At 45.9% G+C, this 16,398-nt stretch overlaps 1 protein-coding gene across 24 annotated transcripts in view; it reads left to right on the top strand.

Annotated features, from left to right (window-relative positions):
• The window catches only part of Kalrn (kalirin RhoGEF kinase), a 612,231-nt gene that overhangs the window by 326,527 nt on the left and 269,306 nt on the right, over nucleotides 1–16,398 (top strand). For all 24 annotated transcript variants that reach the window (XM_052740404.1, XM_052740400.1, XM_052740397.1 and 21 more), the window contains exons 14-15: nucleotides 6,739–6,934; nucleotides 14,790–14,956. In XM_052740404.1, coding sequence (XP_052596364.1) covers nucleotides 6,739–6,934; nucleotides 14,790–14,956 — 363 coding nt within the window. The remainder of the gene's footprint in view (nucleotides 1–6,738; nucleotides 6,935–14,789; nucleotides 14,957–16,398) is intronic.

Genomic DNA, 16,398 nt, shown 5'->3' with positions numbered 1-16,398 from the left:
AACACCTGACCCAGCTGGGCTGCAACCAAAGATTTGTTTTTCATGAGATTACACCCAATGAGAAGGCTGGTTAGTGGCCAAAATTTGGCATCCCTGGAGGATGTCTTCCAATCTCAGCTAGAATATCTCCAGAGCCAAAAAAAGAGGGTTGAGGAGCAGATGGACAAAACAGGATTTCATTATTTTATGGAATCAAAATCTCTGACCTCTTTTACTTCTGTTCTTCACTGTCTCCTGGGAAAACTAGAAAATGAAAAAATAAGGGAAAAAAGCTGTTTCATTTCATATTCTTGAAAAATATTTGAGTATGTCCATCCCGGATCTCCCCTGTGTCTGAAACCCCATAGATTTCTCTTCTGTGTGAGGCACATTCCAAGTCCGTTCTAGAAAGGCTTGGCCTCTGGGGTCCCTGCCCTTCACTGCCCTCTGATAAAGGGACTCTAACTAGCCATGCCCTGTTCACTTGCCCATAATGAGAATGTGTCCTGTCTAAAACTGGCGTCTCCCAGTACATCGTGGAAGTCAGGGGCTTTCCAGTGACTTGGTGCCCTGACTTATCTAGCTTTGTGTTGCCATTTCTCTCCCTTGAGGTACGTGCTTTTAATATACAGGCCTTTTTTTTTCTTACTCAAATGATAGCTTCCCTCCCATTCTTTCCCTTTCTTTTCCTCCTTTCTTTGCTTTTTTTTTCTTGTTTGCAGAGCCCTACAACTTACAAAAATATTTAGACTTTCATCTGAGTGTCACTGTCAAGGTTGTAGATGTTTGAAACGTTCGCCCCAGTCATCAGGACTTGGGGGTATTCAGTGGGCACATCATTCCAGGGACACAGCTGTGAGCCTCCACAGCCACAGTGGGCCGTGACCATCTAAGCACCTCATTGCCTTGTCCAGCTGCATCACCTTTTCTTACTTTGTTACACTGTGAGACCACAAAGAATTAAATACTGACTACCCCCAGAAAAACAAAATAAGATCTATTTGAGGAACTCTTTTCAATTTTTCTTCTTAGTAGTATATTCTAAGCATACTTTTGAGAAGAAGTCACATAATGAATAAAGTGAAGTAGGTCTGCCTCCTTCAAAACATTTATTTAATTGTTGCTTCTAAAATTTTTGTTAAGCTCATATCAGAATCATCGGGAGGTTCCCCTAACATCTCCCTTTAAAAGAATAAATGAAAATAAAATTTTTTTTAAACCTCATTAGTATTCATTCATTCTGGAAAGCCACCATTTTTGGTAGGTTATCAGAGATCCCTGATGGATGCTTTCAGGTCCTTCTGGAATTGGCAGGTCTGGAGCTCAGATAATCTCATCAAGGTTCAATGCTGTGTGCCTTTGTGTCCTGGTAAAGAAGGCAGTAATGCAGGACAGACACAAACTGTACAGCGAGGAATGTGGCCTGCCCAGGATCAAAGGATGCCCAGCCCTCAGGCTCTGCCAGGTACAGGATGAGTGACCAATATATGTTGGAAGAATACCTTGGGAGAAAGACTTGACATTTCTTTTTAAAAAAATGTGAAAATTGAAAACTAAGTATTTTCCATTGGCTACAAAATACCCTACTTTAAAAAGATAAGTGTACCATTTTACAGTGGCAAATCCGGCCTAGTATTTACACAAGGCCACAGTTTATTGACCCAGTCAAAGATCATATTGATTTTAAAAGGTCAAGTTAAAAACAAAACAACAAAACAAAACCCTGATTTTCTTAGTTACTTTTCTAATGCTGTGCTAAGACACCATGACCAAGGCAACTTTTGAAGAAAGAGTAATATAGCTTCAGAGGGTGAGTCCATGACCATCAGAGTGGGGTGCACAATGACAGGCAGGGAGGCAGGCTTTGGCACTAGAGCAGTAGCTGAGAACTTGTATCCTAATTCAAAAGCAGGAGACGGCCGGGCGGTGGTGGCGCACGCCTTTAATCCCAGCACTCGGGAGGCAGAGCCAGGCGGATCTCTGTGAGTTCGAGGCCAGTCTGGGCTACCAAGTGAGTTCCAGGAGAGGCGCAAAGCAACACAGAGAAACCCTGTCTCGAAAAACCAAAAGCAAGAGACAGAGAGAGATAACTGAGAATAGCCTGGAAGGCTTTTGGAAGCCTCAAAGCCGACCCCCAGTGATGCACCTCCTTCAACAAGGCCACACCTCCCAATCCTTCCCAAACAGTGCCACAAACTGAGAACCAAGCATTCAAATATATGAACCTGTAGGGGGCCATTCTCATTTAAACCGCCACATTGATTTATGATTTTTTTTTTAAGAAAAGAAGTAAAGAAAGGGAGGAGAAAAAAAGAGGAAGATAAATTTTTATTTAGACAGGTACAGAATAAAATACTTGGGGAAGAGGGCTAACCAGTTCTCCAAACCTAAATACCTAGGAAGACCAGGAATGGGAGGAGCCGTCTGAGAACGGAGCTTAAGATGACTACAACTTCTGTCCATCAGTTGCTTAGCAGCACAATATTGATTTTGGTGAATCTGTTCTGGTCACAAAGTCTTGGGCTGCTTTTCTCACTTTTTATCTTCTCTAAAAAAAAAAAAAAATGAAGTTTTAGCTATTTATCTAATTTTCTCCTTGGTATCGCTAGAACAGATCATTGTTAGAACAATATTCTTTCCAAAATATCTCTCAAAGAGGTCATCATTCTTTGGGTCCCTTGAGAAAGGCCTCATTCTTCAGCCCCACACTGGATTTAGTCATCATATTCTAAAACTCTGAATCAAGAGAGTGAGGAAGACAGAGGCCCCAGAGCCACTGGGGTCCCTGAGCAGTCTGGGAGCTAATTGAGTGGAAGAAAAGAACCAAATAGGCCATCTGAAAGCTGAGTGCACCTGGGAGCCTTCTGTCTCTTTTCTGTTTGGTTCAGGCTCTGCGTCAAGCTTGACCAAATCCTCTCCAAATACAGTTAAATCACCAAGTTCATTTCCAGTGCAGGCTCTACATCTCGCAGTCTTGTCTCTGTGGGAGCAGATGCACCCCCACTCCCACCTCCATCGCCCCATGTTTTGGGGTGAGCCTCTGGGCTTGGCAGATTATGAAGCTCTTGAGGTGGAGGGTGTATTCTGAAGAATGATCAGGACTTGAGCAGAGTGGGAGTCTGACAAAGACCTTTCAGAACTGTGGTACCCAGGTGATGGTGGGGCTGAACTCTTGCTCAGGATCATCAGTAAACCAGCTGATTCTCCACAGAAGAGCAAAAGGTACAGCTGGAAAGCCAGCTTTGCTCACTAGCAGTAAGGTAAGGTGGAAGTTAGAAGCAGAAGAACAAAAGGAGCCCTTGATGGATGCCAACCCTGGACCCCAGAAAAAGTGGAAAGGAACCCAATAAAAGGATGTTCCTTGAAGACATAAAATACTCAGGAAAGACACTAACTTCATCCCCAGGAAATGTTGAGTGCATACAGGTCAGACTCACTGGGGGCTCTGGCTGACTGTGTCTCAGGAAGCTAGGAAAAGAAAAGAATCAGCTGGCCAGTTGAAGAGCTGTGGGGCAGAGCGAGAGCCTTGGGAGTCAGCTGTTCAAAGGCGTCAGCTTCAGCCTACCTTTGTCGATAGGGGAGGCGGGGAGGAGAGGAGGCAGAGAGTAAAACTGAACACAGATGACTAGACAGACTTCACTTTGCTTTAGTCCCACCGGCCCGGACCTCTGAGCTGCTTCCTCCAACCTGACCCCACCACCAGCTTGTGCGGAGATTCCTGGCCTTAGGACCCATCTGGAATGTTCTTTGTAGGGTCACGTGTATAGAAACAAAGCACGAGCTAAAGCTGGAATAAAAGACAGGCCCAGCCCCTCCTTCTATGCCATGGTTTTAGTTTTACTCTAGTTTCCTATATTTTCAATCAAGGATCAGACCTGAAATTATGGTTTTGACTATTTCAATATATTATCTCATGAAGAATTTATATTCAAACATCTTAAGAAGACTTACAAATATGTAATCAGAAGACAATCTGTCAGCTGGATGTGGTGGTCATATTCCTGTAATCCCGGCACTTGGTCTGAGGTGGATGATTTTGCATGTAAGGCCAGCCTTGGCTACACGACAACATTCTGTCTCAAAAACCAAGCACTGACAGCAAAAAACACTTTATAAAGGTAGATATGCAAAGGTCAGCAAAGCATATAAAAATGTTATCTACATCTATAGCCATGAGGTAGACCCACTCTCAAACGGCAATGAACTGTCACTTCCCATGCAGTAATATCATTAAAATTAAACAGACGGTAGTGAGAGGAGATGGTAAGGGTGCAGAGCAACTGGAACTTCCATTCGTTGTTACTGGGGCCATCAAATGTTATAATCCCCCTGAAGAACTCTGCCAGTTGCTTAGAAACATGAACCTGTTCCACTCAAAAGCAGTGAAAAGCTATGCCCACAGAAAGAACAGTGAGAATTCTCACATCCACCTTATTCCTAATAGCCACACACTGGTCAGCAGCAGAGGGGGTGAATTGTAAGTTGTGAACCATCTGGACAGTGGACCCCATTCATTTACAGCAAGGAATGAAGGGCTGGCGTAACACTGTTGTCTGTAATGCAGCATGCTGAACACGAGGCCAGACAGAAAAGTCTATACAACTTCAGTCATAGCAAATCCAAGAATACACAGAACCGGACCGGGCAGAAATCTGAATGTGCTTCCTTGTGCAAGGAGGGCAGAACTGATTGGAAGAGGTCAAAAATAGCTCCGTGGGGTGATGGGTCTGTGTTTTTGCTTTGAGTGATGATTATCCACCCAGATGTATGAAACTGTCAAAACTGAGAACTGAGTGCTCAAAATATGCACATTTCGTGTGAATGATACTGTAATATTTTAAAATACAGGAAGAAAAAGCCTACTTCTATAACAGCATGTCCATTCTATGAATTCTCTTATGAATTTTAAAACGAGGTGTTTATCTCTTATTCTCCATTTAACCGCTATCTGGAGTTAGAAAGTGAAGTCCCCTCAAAGACAAGGGTCCAATGGGAATCTGTTTTGCCTACTAACGTGCTGTTTTCCAGGTCTCCTCCACAAAAGATAGGTACTGGGTTTTCCTGCAGAGCTCAGCAGTTCCCTGAGTTGACCTGAAAAGATCTGGGGCAGGAGGTGGGAACCCAGAGCAGTAAGGGGGGAACTCTTCACTTCCTGCAGCTCCACTTCAAAGACAGCTACTGTGCTTTTATCGGTTTCCGTTTTCCTAGAAGAAGGTTCTTACCATTAGACAACGAATGGAATCCTATGGCCCTTTGCAAAGGACTGCTTTGCTGTCCCGACCCAGTCTGCATGGCCATAGCTTGGGATATAGCCGCACTGCTTTTGCTTCCAGCTGGCTTCTACTTCCTGGTGCCCTCTGGTGCCTTTAGAACAACTTGTCTTTGGGCACTAGAAAAATGATGCTACCTGTCAGCTGGGGTGAGACCTGGTATAATAAAAACCACTAAACTGGAGCTCCAGGACATGTGCTTAGGTGACTGGGTCATGCTGCAAATGTATGACCCAGAGAGACTTTCATTTCCACTCCTCGGAAAAGATGGCCACGCACCTGCTGTCGCCTTCGCTGGCTGTGGGTATGACACAAGAAGACAGCATGGAAACCTTGATTCATGGAATAATGTAATCCAGTGCTTTGGAAGTCCTTCTGTATGGTTCATTGCAGAAAGTGTAAAGGGGGTGGAGGACATGGCCGTTGTTAGCAGAGAAGTAAAAGCAGATTAGGTGCAATCACTTGAGTTAAGGTGTAGAGCATGAACAACTAGTTAATCCACATCAGGGCAAGGCTTTTATTTATTACATGCTCCAGGCTTCGTTAGCATCATCCCTGCTTTCGGTAGATTATAATCAGCTTGATTTTTCTAGAACAGTGGTTCCCAGCTTCCTAATGCTGTGACCCTTTAATACAGTTCCTCGCGTTGTGGTGATTCCAGCCATAAAATTATTTTCATCGCTACTTCGTGACTGTAATTTTGCTACTGGTGTGAATCATAATGTAAATATCTGTGCTTTCTAATGGTCTTAGGTGACCCCTGTGAAAGAGTCATTCAACACCCCCAAAGGGGTTGGGACCCACAGGTTGAGAACCATGATTCTAGAGGCACGTTTTACATATACACTTGGTTCGGTCACACTTTTCAGTTATCAGCCTTTGTAATGAAGAGACAGAATCTAGCACAGTAGAACACAGGAACCAGCAGGGAAGGCTGGGCTTTAATATTCACTAGCCTTTAACTGATGATGAGACCTTGAACCATTCCCCGGGCTTCACTAGCCCCCAATTTTGGCTTCTGGAGTATACTAACTACTTAGCTCTGAAGGGTTCTTCATCTGTGAAATATTTTTATATAACAGTTGTGAGATGATGAATAAGGTCTTTGCAGATGAGAGAACTGAGCTACTGTGTCCCTTTCAAGGCAAACTTCAGCCACACTGCTCCATCTCTCTGAGGGAGTCAAGTTTCCTCTTCTAGAAGGCAGACCTGGAGATTGCCGTACTGCCTGCCTCGTTGGGTCATTGTGAGGGTCACAATGAGATGACTATGCCAAGACTTTTGAAACCGTAATTCAGTGCACAAATGCTTACAGCCATTCATTTGCTGCTGCATTGACATTCAATAGACATCGAACCCTGCGAAAACATTTGGGAAGTGGAAAGCGAGGGGTGGGTTTGTTGATAAGGCTTTCAGCCACAAGCGGCAATCTAGCAGCCTCTTGTGGACCCAGTGAGCCCTGGATTGATGCTGATGGTGCTTCTCCCAGGTGACAGCAGAGCTGGATGCCTGGAATGAGGACTTGCTCCGGCAGATGAATGACTTCAACACAGAGGATCTGACCCTGGCAGAGCAAAGGTTACAGCGCCACACGGAACGGAAGCTTGCCATGAACAACATGACCTTTGAGGTCATCCAGCAGGGCCAGGACCTGCACCAGTATATCATGGAGGTGCAAGCCTCAGGTAAGTGGTGTAAGGCTGTCAAGTTTAGGCTGTGGAAAGATGAGACAAGAGATAGAGTCTCGGGGGACTCAGGAGAGAGTGGAAGAGTCAGTGATGGAAACTAGTGCACGTTTTTTAAAGAGTGATAGTTTAGAAGCAAACCAAGAGTGGTCTGAGCCCAGAGAGTTATGCTGCTGTGAGTAGTGAGCTCCTAAGCCACTCTCCCACTGATGCAGTGGTCCTTGTTCCTTCTGCTAACTTGTAGGCGGTCCCCTGATCGCTGGCTTAGAGTTCCCAGAATCCTCGAGTTTTGTTGCTGTTTTTAATCACTGGTCTGTAGATGAGTTTAAGTGGTGCTGATAAAAGTTTATGGTAATCGTGTAATTTTATAGCTTCTTAGGAAAATGTGGCATTATTTATGGCTTTTTCTGTTCAAGATTTATTCAAAACGTGTGCAATAAATATGTGATTCCATTTTCTGGAACGAGAGAGAACCAAAGCAATCCAGGAAGACTGGTGATCCCGAGCAAAAGAAAGCACTCATCTTTTCTGAGAACCGGGCAGTGCTAGAACCCAGTCCTCTGCCCCCTCGCCATCCCCACCCATAGCCTGTTGGCACGTTCCTTACTATCCAGGCTGAAGCAGTTGGACTGAGGCTGTCACCTCTTTAAAGCACAGTTGGGTCACGTGCCCACCGATGTGAACATTAAAATGAGGTTGTCAGGGGACACCTGAAAGTCCTACTGAACTTTACAATATTGTGTTTATTTTGGAGGTCTGAAAAATAAGTATTGTATGTCATTCAAATGAACATCACTTTGGACCTAAGAGGGGAGAACCCAGTGAGTTCTGTTCACTGGTAAAATCATTCCATGAATTTCCATCAGTGTCATAAGCAGGATTCAGTTGTCTGTGAGACACAGGTCACTCTAAGTGTGCAGCCCACTAAGAAGGGCTACTCCTTGCTTGCAGTCTGTCTGGGAACTCTTCGGAATGGCAGTACTCAGGCTCATGTGCAGATGTTTGTGAATGCGAGTCTGAATCTGCGTGCTAACAGAATCTCCAGGTAGATTGTTTGTTCGTTGAAATTTGAGATGTAGTATTCTGGCATTTTAGCTGTGTCTTTTCAGGCCCTCATCAGGAAAGGGAGAGTAAGGAACATAAGGAACAGTGTTGATCATCCCTTTTCTATGCTTGAGAATTTCATCTGTGCTCAGGGGTTAGTTTAGCTTTGCAGCTGCCTTTTAGGATGTTCTCTATAGCTGGCCATCCAGCTAGGATGGAAGCCTGGAGATACACAGTAACTGGAAGAGAGGCTGGCAGAGCAACCCAGATGCTCGCCCTTCATCTTTCTGGATGGTTCTTCAAATGGCTATGTGTACTGATGTGACCTTCAGCAAGCCAACTTCTATCCCAGGATCCAAATACCCAAGGTACCAGAAAGGCTGCTGGGAGCTGGCAATCTCTGAGGACTGCTTGTGACTGGAGGTTGGCTGTGCTTGGCATCCATCATAACCAGGAGGGCTGAGTGGGTGAAAATACCCCCAGGCAGATGGGCTACCCACCCGCACAATATCCTGTTCTAGATAGGAGCTTTGTTGAAAGAGGTTTGGTTGGCCCCCTCCGCCCTCTCTACTGAGACGGGCTGTTCCCCTCCGCCTACCACAACTAGCTGTTCAGTCTGGCAGAGCCTGCGAGACTTAAGGGAAATGAATCCATGGGTTTTAGAAAGGCTCGCCCTCTGTCTTTGCACCTCTCTGCAGAGAAGGGTCTGTGTCCCTCTAAGCATACAGCAGGAGGTCAGGGTCACACTGGACCTGGGGGAAGGGTGGGGAGTGGCGGTGGATCCAGAGCAGGACATGGCTGAGGAATGCGATACAGGATTCAGAGATAAAGGTCTGAGGCAGCGATGACTTTGCGTCATCTATTTGTTTTAATGAACTATATTTTGAGTAAAGGTAAAAAAATAAATAATTGCACCAGAAAATAAGGACAATGATCAAAATTAAGACTTTTCTCCCTCTCTGCTAAATTAATTAAGGCTTATGCCTGGTTATTTTTAGTAGTTCATGGAACTAAAGAATTTGCATGTGCTTATTTTCAGGTGTGACATTCATAACATTGAGTCAGGTTTTCCGGAAGCCTCCGGTATCCCAACAGTACTACCCAAAACAAAAGGCTTGGTGTGAGTCCCCATTCACCTTAGGAATCAGGGAAACGGGAACACCATCCCAGTCAGCTCCCATTCGTTCCTCACTCAGCTCTGTCTGTCTGTCAGGTTGGGCAGTAGTAGTTTCAGCTGTTAGGAAAACATGCTCTCTAAATTGCAAGTCCAGTTCTGCTGCTCAAAGAGCAGCCTGGCTGGGGGCATCCTCTTTCTTCTTCATTAGATCTTAGTCTCTTCTGTTTAATCTAGCATATAGACTTAGTTTACAAATTCCTTTCAGTTCTCATTTGCCGGGATCAGCCTCCTGTCATAGTGATCTTTACCCAGGCCCTATATCCAGCAAACTGTGACGTTTGACCTTCGTCCCAAGACAGGAGCTACGTGACTTACGACTACATTGTTTTTGTGGTGGAAAGCATCAAGCTCCCCTTTTATGTCATATTTTTAAGTTTGCAAAATGATTTGGGGAGGGTTAAAGAGACGGCTCAGTGGTTAAAGTGCTCGCCACAGAAGCATGAGGACCTGAGTGTGGATCCCAGGGCACAGTGGCGCACTTCTGTAATCCTAACATTGAAAGGGGCAGGGAGGCAGGGAGATGGGTGGTTCCCATAGTTCACTTTTTAGCCAGTCTAGCCAATCAGCGAGCCCCGGGCTCAAAGAAGAGATCCTTCTCAAAGAAATAAGATGGAAGATGATAGAGGAAGACACTCGGTGTTAACTTACAGCCTCCAAACACACACACACACACACACACACACACACACACACACACACACACACATAAAACGATCCTCGGAGTCTGTGTCAGTAATGTTTAGAGTTTCCTGTTCCTACTGGGAATAACAGCTCAGCAGTTGAACACTCTGTTGGTGGTAGTGAGGCTTGAACCCAAGGCCTCACACTTGCTAGGGAAGCCTTCTACCTCTGTCTCTTTTAGTTTTAACTTTTGATTTGGGGACCAGTTTTTACTAAGTTGCATGCTGTCCTTTAACTCACTGTGTAGTTCAGGCAGGTCTTGAACCCGCTATCCTCTTGTCTCTGCCTCCTGAGCATCAGGGATTCCATGCCTGCACCGCCAGGGTCTGATGTAAGTATGGGCTTTAACTGTGCTTGCTCGGAGAGCGTCCTGGAGCATGCAGGCTAAGAACACAAATATCAGAGGAAATACAGGGATGAATCCCAGGCATTCTTCCAACCTCTGTGTCCTGGAGCATGTCACCCCATCTCCCCGAAAGCCTCGCCTTTCTCTGAGGAATGATAACCTACGACCTGGGGTCACAGTGAGGATGCAGTGAGGTTATACAAGCGTGTGGAAGAGATCCAGTGAGGTCTGATGCATCCAGTGTTGTGCTTGCATTCCAGCCCACGGAGCATCCTGTTGGGATTACTTGGTTTCCAGTAGCTTCTTCAGCGATGTGAGTGAGGTCTTTCCACACAGCAGCCTCTAGTAGAGTGTTATGCCTTCCTTCGACATAGCAAATTCTCAGTCATGACATTTGCTAAATTGAACAAGAGTGAACATCAGTGTGGGTGGGGCAAGTGAAGGCAAAAATAATAGAGCGCACGTCCTTTTATTTGTGCCAGCAATGGAAAGAGGTTGCAAAGGCTGTGCTTTTTCAGAATGAAAGCCACCCTGGGTCTAGCAGGGATGGGAGCCATTGGAGCTGAGCAGAAAGGAAGAGAACCCTGATGTAAGCCAGTGCTTCACGGCAGATCCGCACATTGAGAATTGCCCGGGGAACATTTTTAAAACGCCAGTGTCCAGGCACAGAAAGATGAGTGTCGGGGTGGAGAAAAGAGAGAATATGTTTCCTATGTGAGGCACGCACAGATATTTAAGAACAGAAACAGCTAATAACCTTCTGGGTCTAATAATACAGCCGGGGGTGCCCGACTCAAGCCCCTAACAGAGTTGACTCTTTTCCTGAGAAAACCGAAGTGATGGTGGAGGCTGAGAGTGTTACCCAGTGGCAGAACACTTGCCTCATATGCACAGTCCCGGGTCCAGTTCTAGCTCCACAAACAAATTAAAATAGTAGGATGGTACCATGACCTGGACGCCAAGGAAAATAGAGTGCCGCTTGTTATTAGCTGAACGCAGAGTGCTCCACAACTGAGTTATAGAGCGAATCCTGCTTCTTGGGCTGTGGCCGCTGTCATCCCATCTAGTGACTACGAACCCTGATTGTTGTCAGACTCCTCATGAGCTTTATGAATATCTAATGGCCAAGTTCCAGCCAGCCCGAGATTCTAGGTCTGTGGGGTTTACAGGACACGGTGGTTGTCAATTCTCCGGGTGAATCCAGTGTGAACCATGGTGAAAGCATTAATCTAGTAACATTCAAAGCACCATAGTTTATAACACTATACATTGAGCAAGTACATGAATGCCTGTCATTAGATTTTATATTTATAAGCCACCTAGCAGTCCCATCAGTAATTAGCACTATATCCTCATTAATTTCCCTCAAGAAAAAGGATGCAGTGGAAAATGAGTATTTGGAGCTGACAAAATGCAAGATACCATATATACTGTAGCTAGTCCTTGCATCGGTCATTAGTTATGATTCCCATTTTACAGATGAGGAAACCAAGGCTTGGGAGAGGGCACAGAGTCTAGACTGTTACCATTAACAAGTTTCAGAGCATAGCTTCAAACCTAAGCCTGTCCCTCCTCAGAGCTCTGCACATACTACACAAACCCACTTCGTCCCTAAAGAGGCCTGCTTGCTCACTGGTCAGAGCTATGCATGAGTAATATGTGTTGAGAACACGGGAAAGGAGGCAGTGATGAACGGAACAAATATGACCCTGGCATCAGGGAGCCTACATTCCAGAGACGATATGAGCGAAGTATCAGAAGTTGCCGTTGAGGGGGAATTGGGCCAGTTCCCTGAAAAGAAAAGAAATAATGACCAAAATAAATAAATAAATAACTTGTCTTTCTGCATTATTACTGAGCCCCTATGCAGGACAGGTAGGTCTATCATTGAATTGAGGACAGTGTTAACAGCAAAAGCAGTCTACTCGGGTGATGTCTGGATACCTTCCAGATGGTGGGGTTTAACTGGAACTCGCGCCAGTGTGTTGAGGAACAGAGGAAGGAAGAGCGTGGGATCAGTTCCTCTGGGTGTGGCAAGGATACGCCCTTATGTTCCTCTCCTCACTCCACCTACAACTGAGGATGTGGAGGTGCAGTGGCTGTTCTCATCCCTTGTATTCCCTGTGTTCATCGCATAAGACCACAACAAGTGTGACCAACGGAATTGCACAGCCTGGGTCTTGGGGTGCTGGTTCTCAGTGACGTGCTGGGCAAGCTTCCTTGTTGAGTCACTAACTTTGAGCAGCCATTCACGTGATGGGGCAGGATTCAGTCCCCTCCCTCCCAAAGAGAGAGGAAGCCCAGTTATTATATTGACCACTGGAGATGCAATGGAGGGAAAATGATCTGGAGTAGAGCCACACTGTAACTTCAGTGAAGCAGAGATGGTTCTGAAATTACATTTCCAGAAAGTCGGCATAGGGTCAGAGGTCATCCCCCCCTGCCAACCCATGAGGAGTAGAAATCGCTCTGGTTCTTCTTTTTATTTCATCCCAGGAGATGTTCTACCTGCCTCACCCACCCTCCTGGTGACTGAAAATAGTAACCAGAGGGGGGTGGCTGCCAAAAGAACAAGCCGTTCTTTTCTGTCTCCCACAGATATTTCGGGAGCAGGGACTTAGGATTATGAAACTCACAGAAAAAAAAATAAACATGAAAAGATACTGAAATTATTATCATGTAACACCAGAAAATATTTTTTCCCACTCTCCCATATTGTCCTTATATAAAACACTATTTTTGCCTCCAGAAATGAATTTTCCCTCATGTGGGCAGACAGGCCTTGTGCTTCCCAGATGCAGATGCAGGCACGTGGGAGGCCGGGATGAGTTTCTGATAGTGTGCCAGGGTAATGGAGACATCTCCCAAAGAAGACTGATTTTGTAGGTGGCCATCTGTGGAGTTTGATGTGCTCCTTTGGGAACTTAGCTGCTGGGATTTTAATATTAGCCCCATTATTGGTTGGGACCCTATTCTTCTATATCTCACACACGATATAAGCATCAGGACCACAGCGGCTCTAGGTCACAGGTTACAGGATGAGAAACCAGAGAAAAAATGTGGACTGAGCAGTGAGGCTACATGGCCAAGTAGAGTCTCGGATCAGAATATTTGAGCAGTCCCAAGTTAGAATTTTCCCGAGGCTAGGAACCAGGGCACGACTGAACCCTCATATAAGTAGACAGTCATAATCAAGAAACAGCATGGGTCCCAGTTTGCATCCTGGACAGAAGCTGAGAAGGTATGAATGTAAGGAGGCTGAAAGTTGTGAGCTTAAGGTCATAGACAGAAGCTAGCAAATCCATGGAACTAGGGTGGGGTCTATATCTGTTGTGTAAACATTGATCTACATTGGTTGTGTGGGCATGACATGTACACAATAACCACATGTGTGTGTGTGACAGACGCCTTATGTGCATCATCTCACCTATTCATGCAACGTGTGTGGGAGGTGGATAACTGTGGAAAACCCCAGCTTAAGTGTGAGAGTTAGGATGACTTGCTGAAGATCAGGGTTCTAACTCAGGACTGGGTCTGGAGCTAGTACGCATTCCATGTTGACTTGGCAAGCTAAAAAACAAAAAACAAAAACAAAAAACCCACTAAAATTCTAGCCACCAGAAAGCGAAGAAATGGGCTAAAGTGAGTCCCTTTACCCCATCTGACTTCATCAGTAACCCTACTGAGGCAGGCTGCCTTGGACCCTGCTGGTGATAGGGAAGCAAAGCATTGAATGGGCAGAGAAGAAGGTAAGCATATCTGCACTAACATGTCAGGAGAGGTACAGAGAAAGAGAAAGGCAGGAAGGCGGACAGGACAGGGCCACAGCCTTTGGCTAACAGGTATTGACTGGCGTGCCTATTACAGTCTGGCTATTTCTCTAGGTTGGGTGCTACCTTCCTAGACACTGGAAACGTGTGTCAGCAAGTGACTGGCCTTAGAACTGCTTTGAGTCAGTAGAACGATGAGCAAGCTCCATGTGTGGGCAAAACTTGAAGGTGACAGCTTTTCTGAATGAATAACACTCAGGCCCCTGTGGTATTGTTGGGAATATTTATCGTGTATATTTGGAAGGTAGCATTGATTTCTTAGGAGACCTAAGTAGTTTACTTTCATCTAATCATAAGTCATATCTAACCAGTTAAAATAGAATATGCCCTTGGCAGGAGTTCCTGAGACGGGGTCTTTTTGATTTGGCTTTATCATTTCCAAGATGATTCAGAGGTTTGCTTATGAATCTGGGTGTTGGCAAGTCTCCAAACAGGTGCTGCCGGGAGCTGTCTTGCCTAGCTAGGATGGACTTCCAGAGTTGCAGCACCCTCTGTCTCCCATTTATGAAAGGGAACTGATCTTGTCATGGTTGAAAATTGCTTCCTGGACAAAGGATTCATTCATCCTAAAGAAGAGGCATTTTCCTAGCATCCTAAGCAAGGACTAGTGACGAGATTTGTCCAGCTGCACTAAGAGCTGTGCAGAGGTTGGGAGAGGGCCGATAATGGCCCCTCCCAAAGTCCAGCTTTCTTACATAAGTAAAGCAATGTTGTCGCCACCAGGCTGCCTGGTTTTTAATTGTTTGCTTTTTTTTTTTTTTTTTTTTTCAAAACCAGGAATCGAGTTAATCTGTGAAAAAGACATTGACCTGGCAGCTCAGGTGCAGGAGCTCCTGGAGTTTCTCCACGAGAAGCAGCATGAACTGGAGCTCAATGCGGAGCAGACCCACAAGCGGCTCGAACAGTGTCTCCAGCTGCGACACCTTCAGGCTGAGGTCAAACAGGTGAGCCTGCCTGGCAGCTGCCCTCTTGAAGGGAGGCACAGAGAGCCACGGGGCATGCCCTCCGAGGAACCCAGCCTTAGGAAAGAAGCTGGGGTGTAAATTAGTTGGATTGATTGCTGCAAGCCTGGCTGTTGTGACAATAGGCCCCGTGGGACAACGGCTCAAACTCTAAATGCATTGTTCCGGCCCCATCCTGTAATCTAGGAACATTCCAGAGGATTCTTGGTGCTCTCCCCTGAATCTGCCCTCTCCTTTCCTGTGCTTGATGCTGTCCCCTATTCCATGAGAAATAAAATTCCTTTCTCAGGAAACACACTCCACTGTAGAGTCAGGTGGATCTCCTTGGGGCACCTCTGTGCCTTGTCCAGCTCCTGACACAGAACTAGTAAGGAACGATTAAGTGGTAGCAATTCTCGTTATTCCCAGTGTGTGTGTACGGTTATTAGAATAACACTTTGGGAACTGGGCATGTTGCTCCATGGGTAAAGTGCTTCCCGCACAAACACAAGGGACTGAGTTTGGACCCCCAGAACCCACAAACAAGGCAGGTATAGCAGAGTACATCCGCAGAGCAAGGATGGGGTGGGGGCAAATCGAGATAGGCAGATCCTTAGAACTCACTGGCTAGCCAGCCTAGCTGAACTGGTGAGCTCCCAGGTCCCTGAGCTCAGAAAACAGTGTGGGAGTGTGGGGGCTGGAGAGATGGCTCGGTAGTTAAGAGCACTTGTTGCTCTTGCAGAGGACCCATGTTCAGCTCCCTGTGTCCACGTGGAAAATGGAGAGAAACTGAGGAAGACCCCAAACATCAGGCTCTGGCCTCCATATGCTCACACACACACACACACACACACACACACACACACACACACACACACACACACACACCCCTCTCTCTCTCTCTCTCTCTCTCACACACACACACACACACACACACACACACACACACACACGTACACACATGTGATTACATACATATGTATCATGCAAGAACATTTTCTTGCCATGTAAAAGTTAATGTTAAAGGGGGGATGGGTTTGCCAGGCGGTGGTGGCGCACGCCTTTAATCCCAGCACTCGGGAGGCAGAGGCAGGCGGATCTCTGTGAGTTCGAGGCCAGCCTGGGCTACAGAGTGAGTTCTAGGAAAAGCACAAAGCTACACAGAGAAACCCTGTCTCGAAAAAACAAAAAACAAAACACGAAACGGGCGGGGGGGGGGGGCGGTTCTTGCACAAGGAATTATACCAAGCATTTTACTGGATGACATGCTCAGACCTCCAGAAATGACACAGTTGAAAATGTTGCCGTCATCCGCAGACTAAGTAACAGTTACTGTAAACCGTGGGTGGAGGCGTCTCTTGGACAAAGTGAGACTGAGGGAATGAAACACCAGTAGTTCCTCTTCTGTGTGCCTCTCTGTGCCCAGGAACCTTCATGACTTCTCC

This window comes from Peromyscus californicus, unplaced genomic scaffold, assembly GCF_007827085.1.
Source record: "Peromyscus californicus insignis strain IS unplaced genomic scaffold, ASM782708v3 Scaffold_16__1_contigs__length_79575227, whole genome shotgun sequence".
NCBI lineage: Eukaryota > Metazoa > Chordata > Mammalia > Rodentia > Cricetidae > Peromyscus > Peromyscus californicus.
Note: the sequence above shows the minus strand (reverse complement) of the source record. Positions and strands in the feature narration are given on the sequence as shown.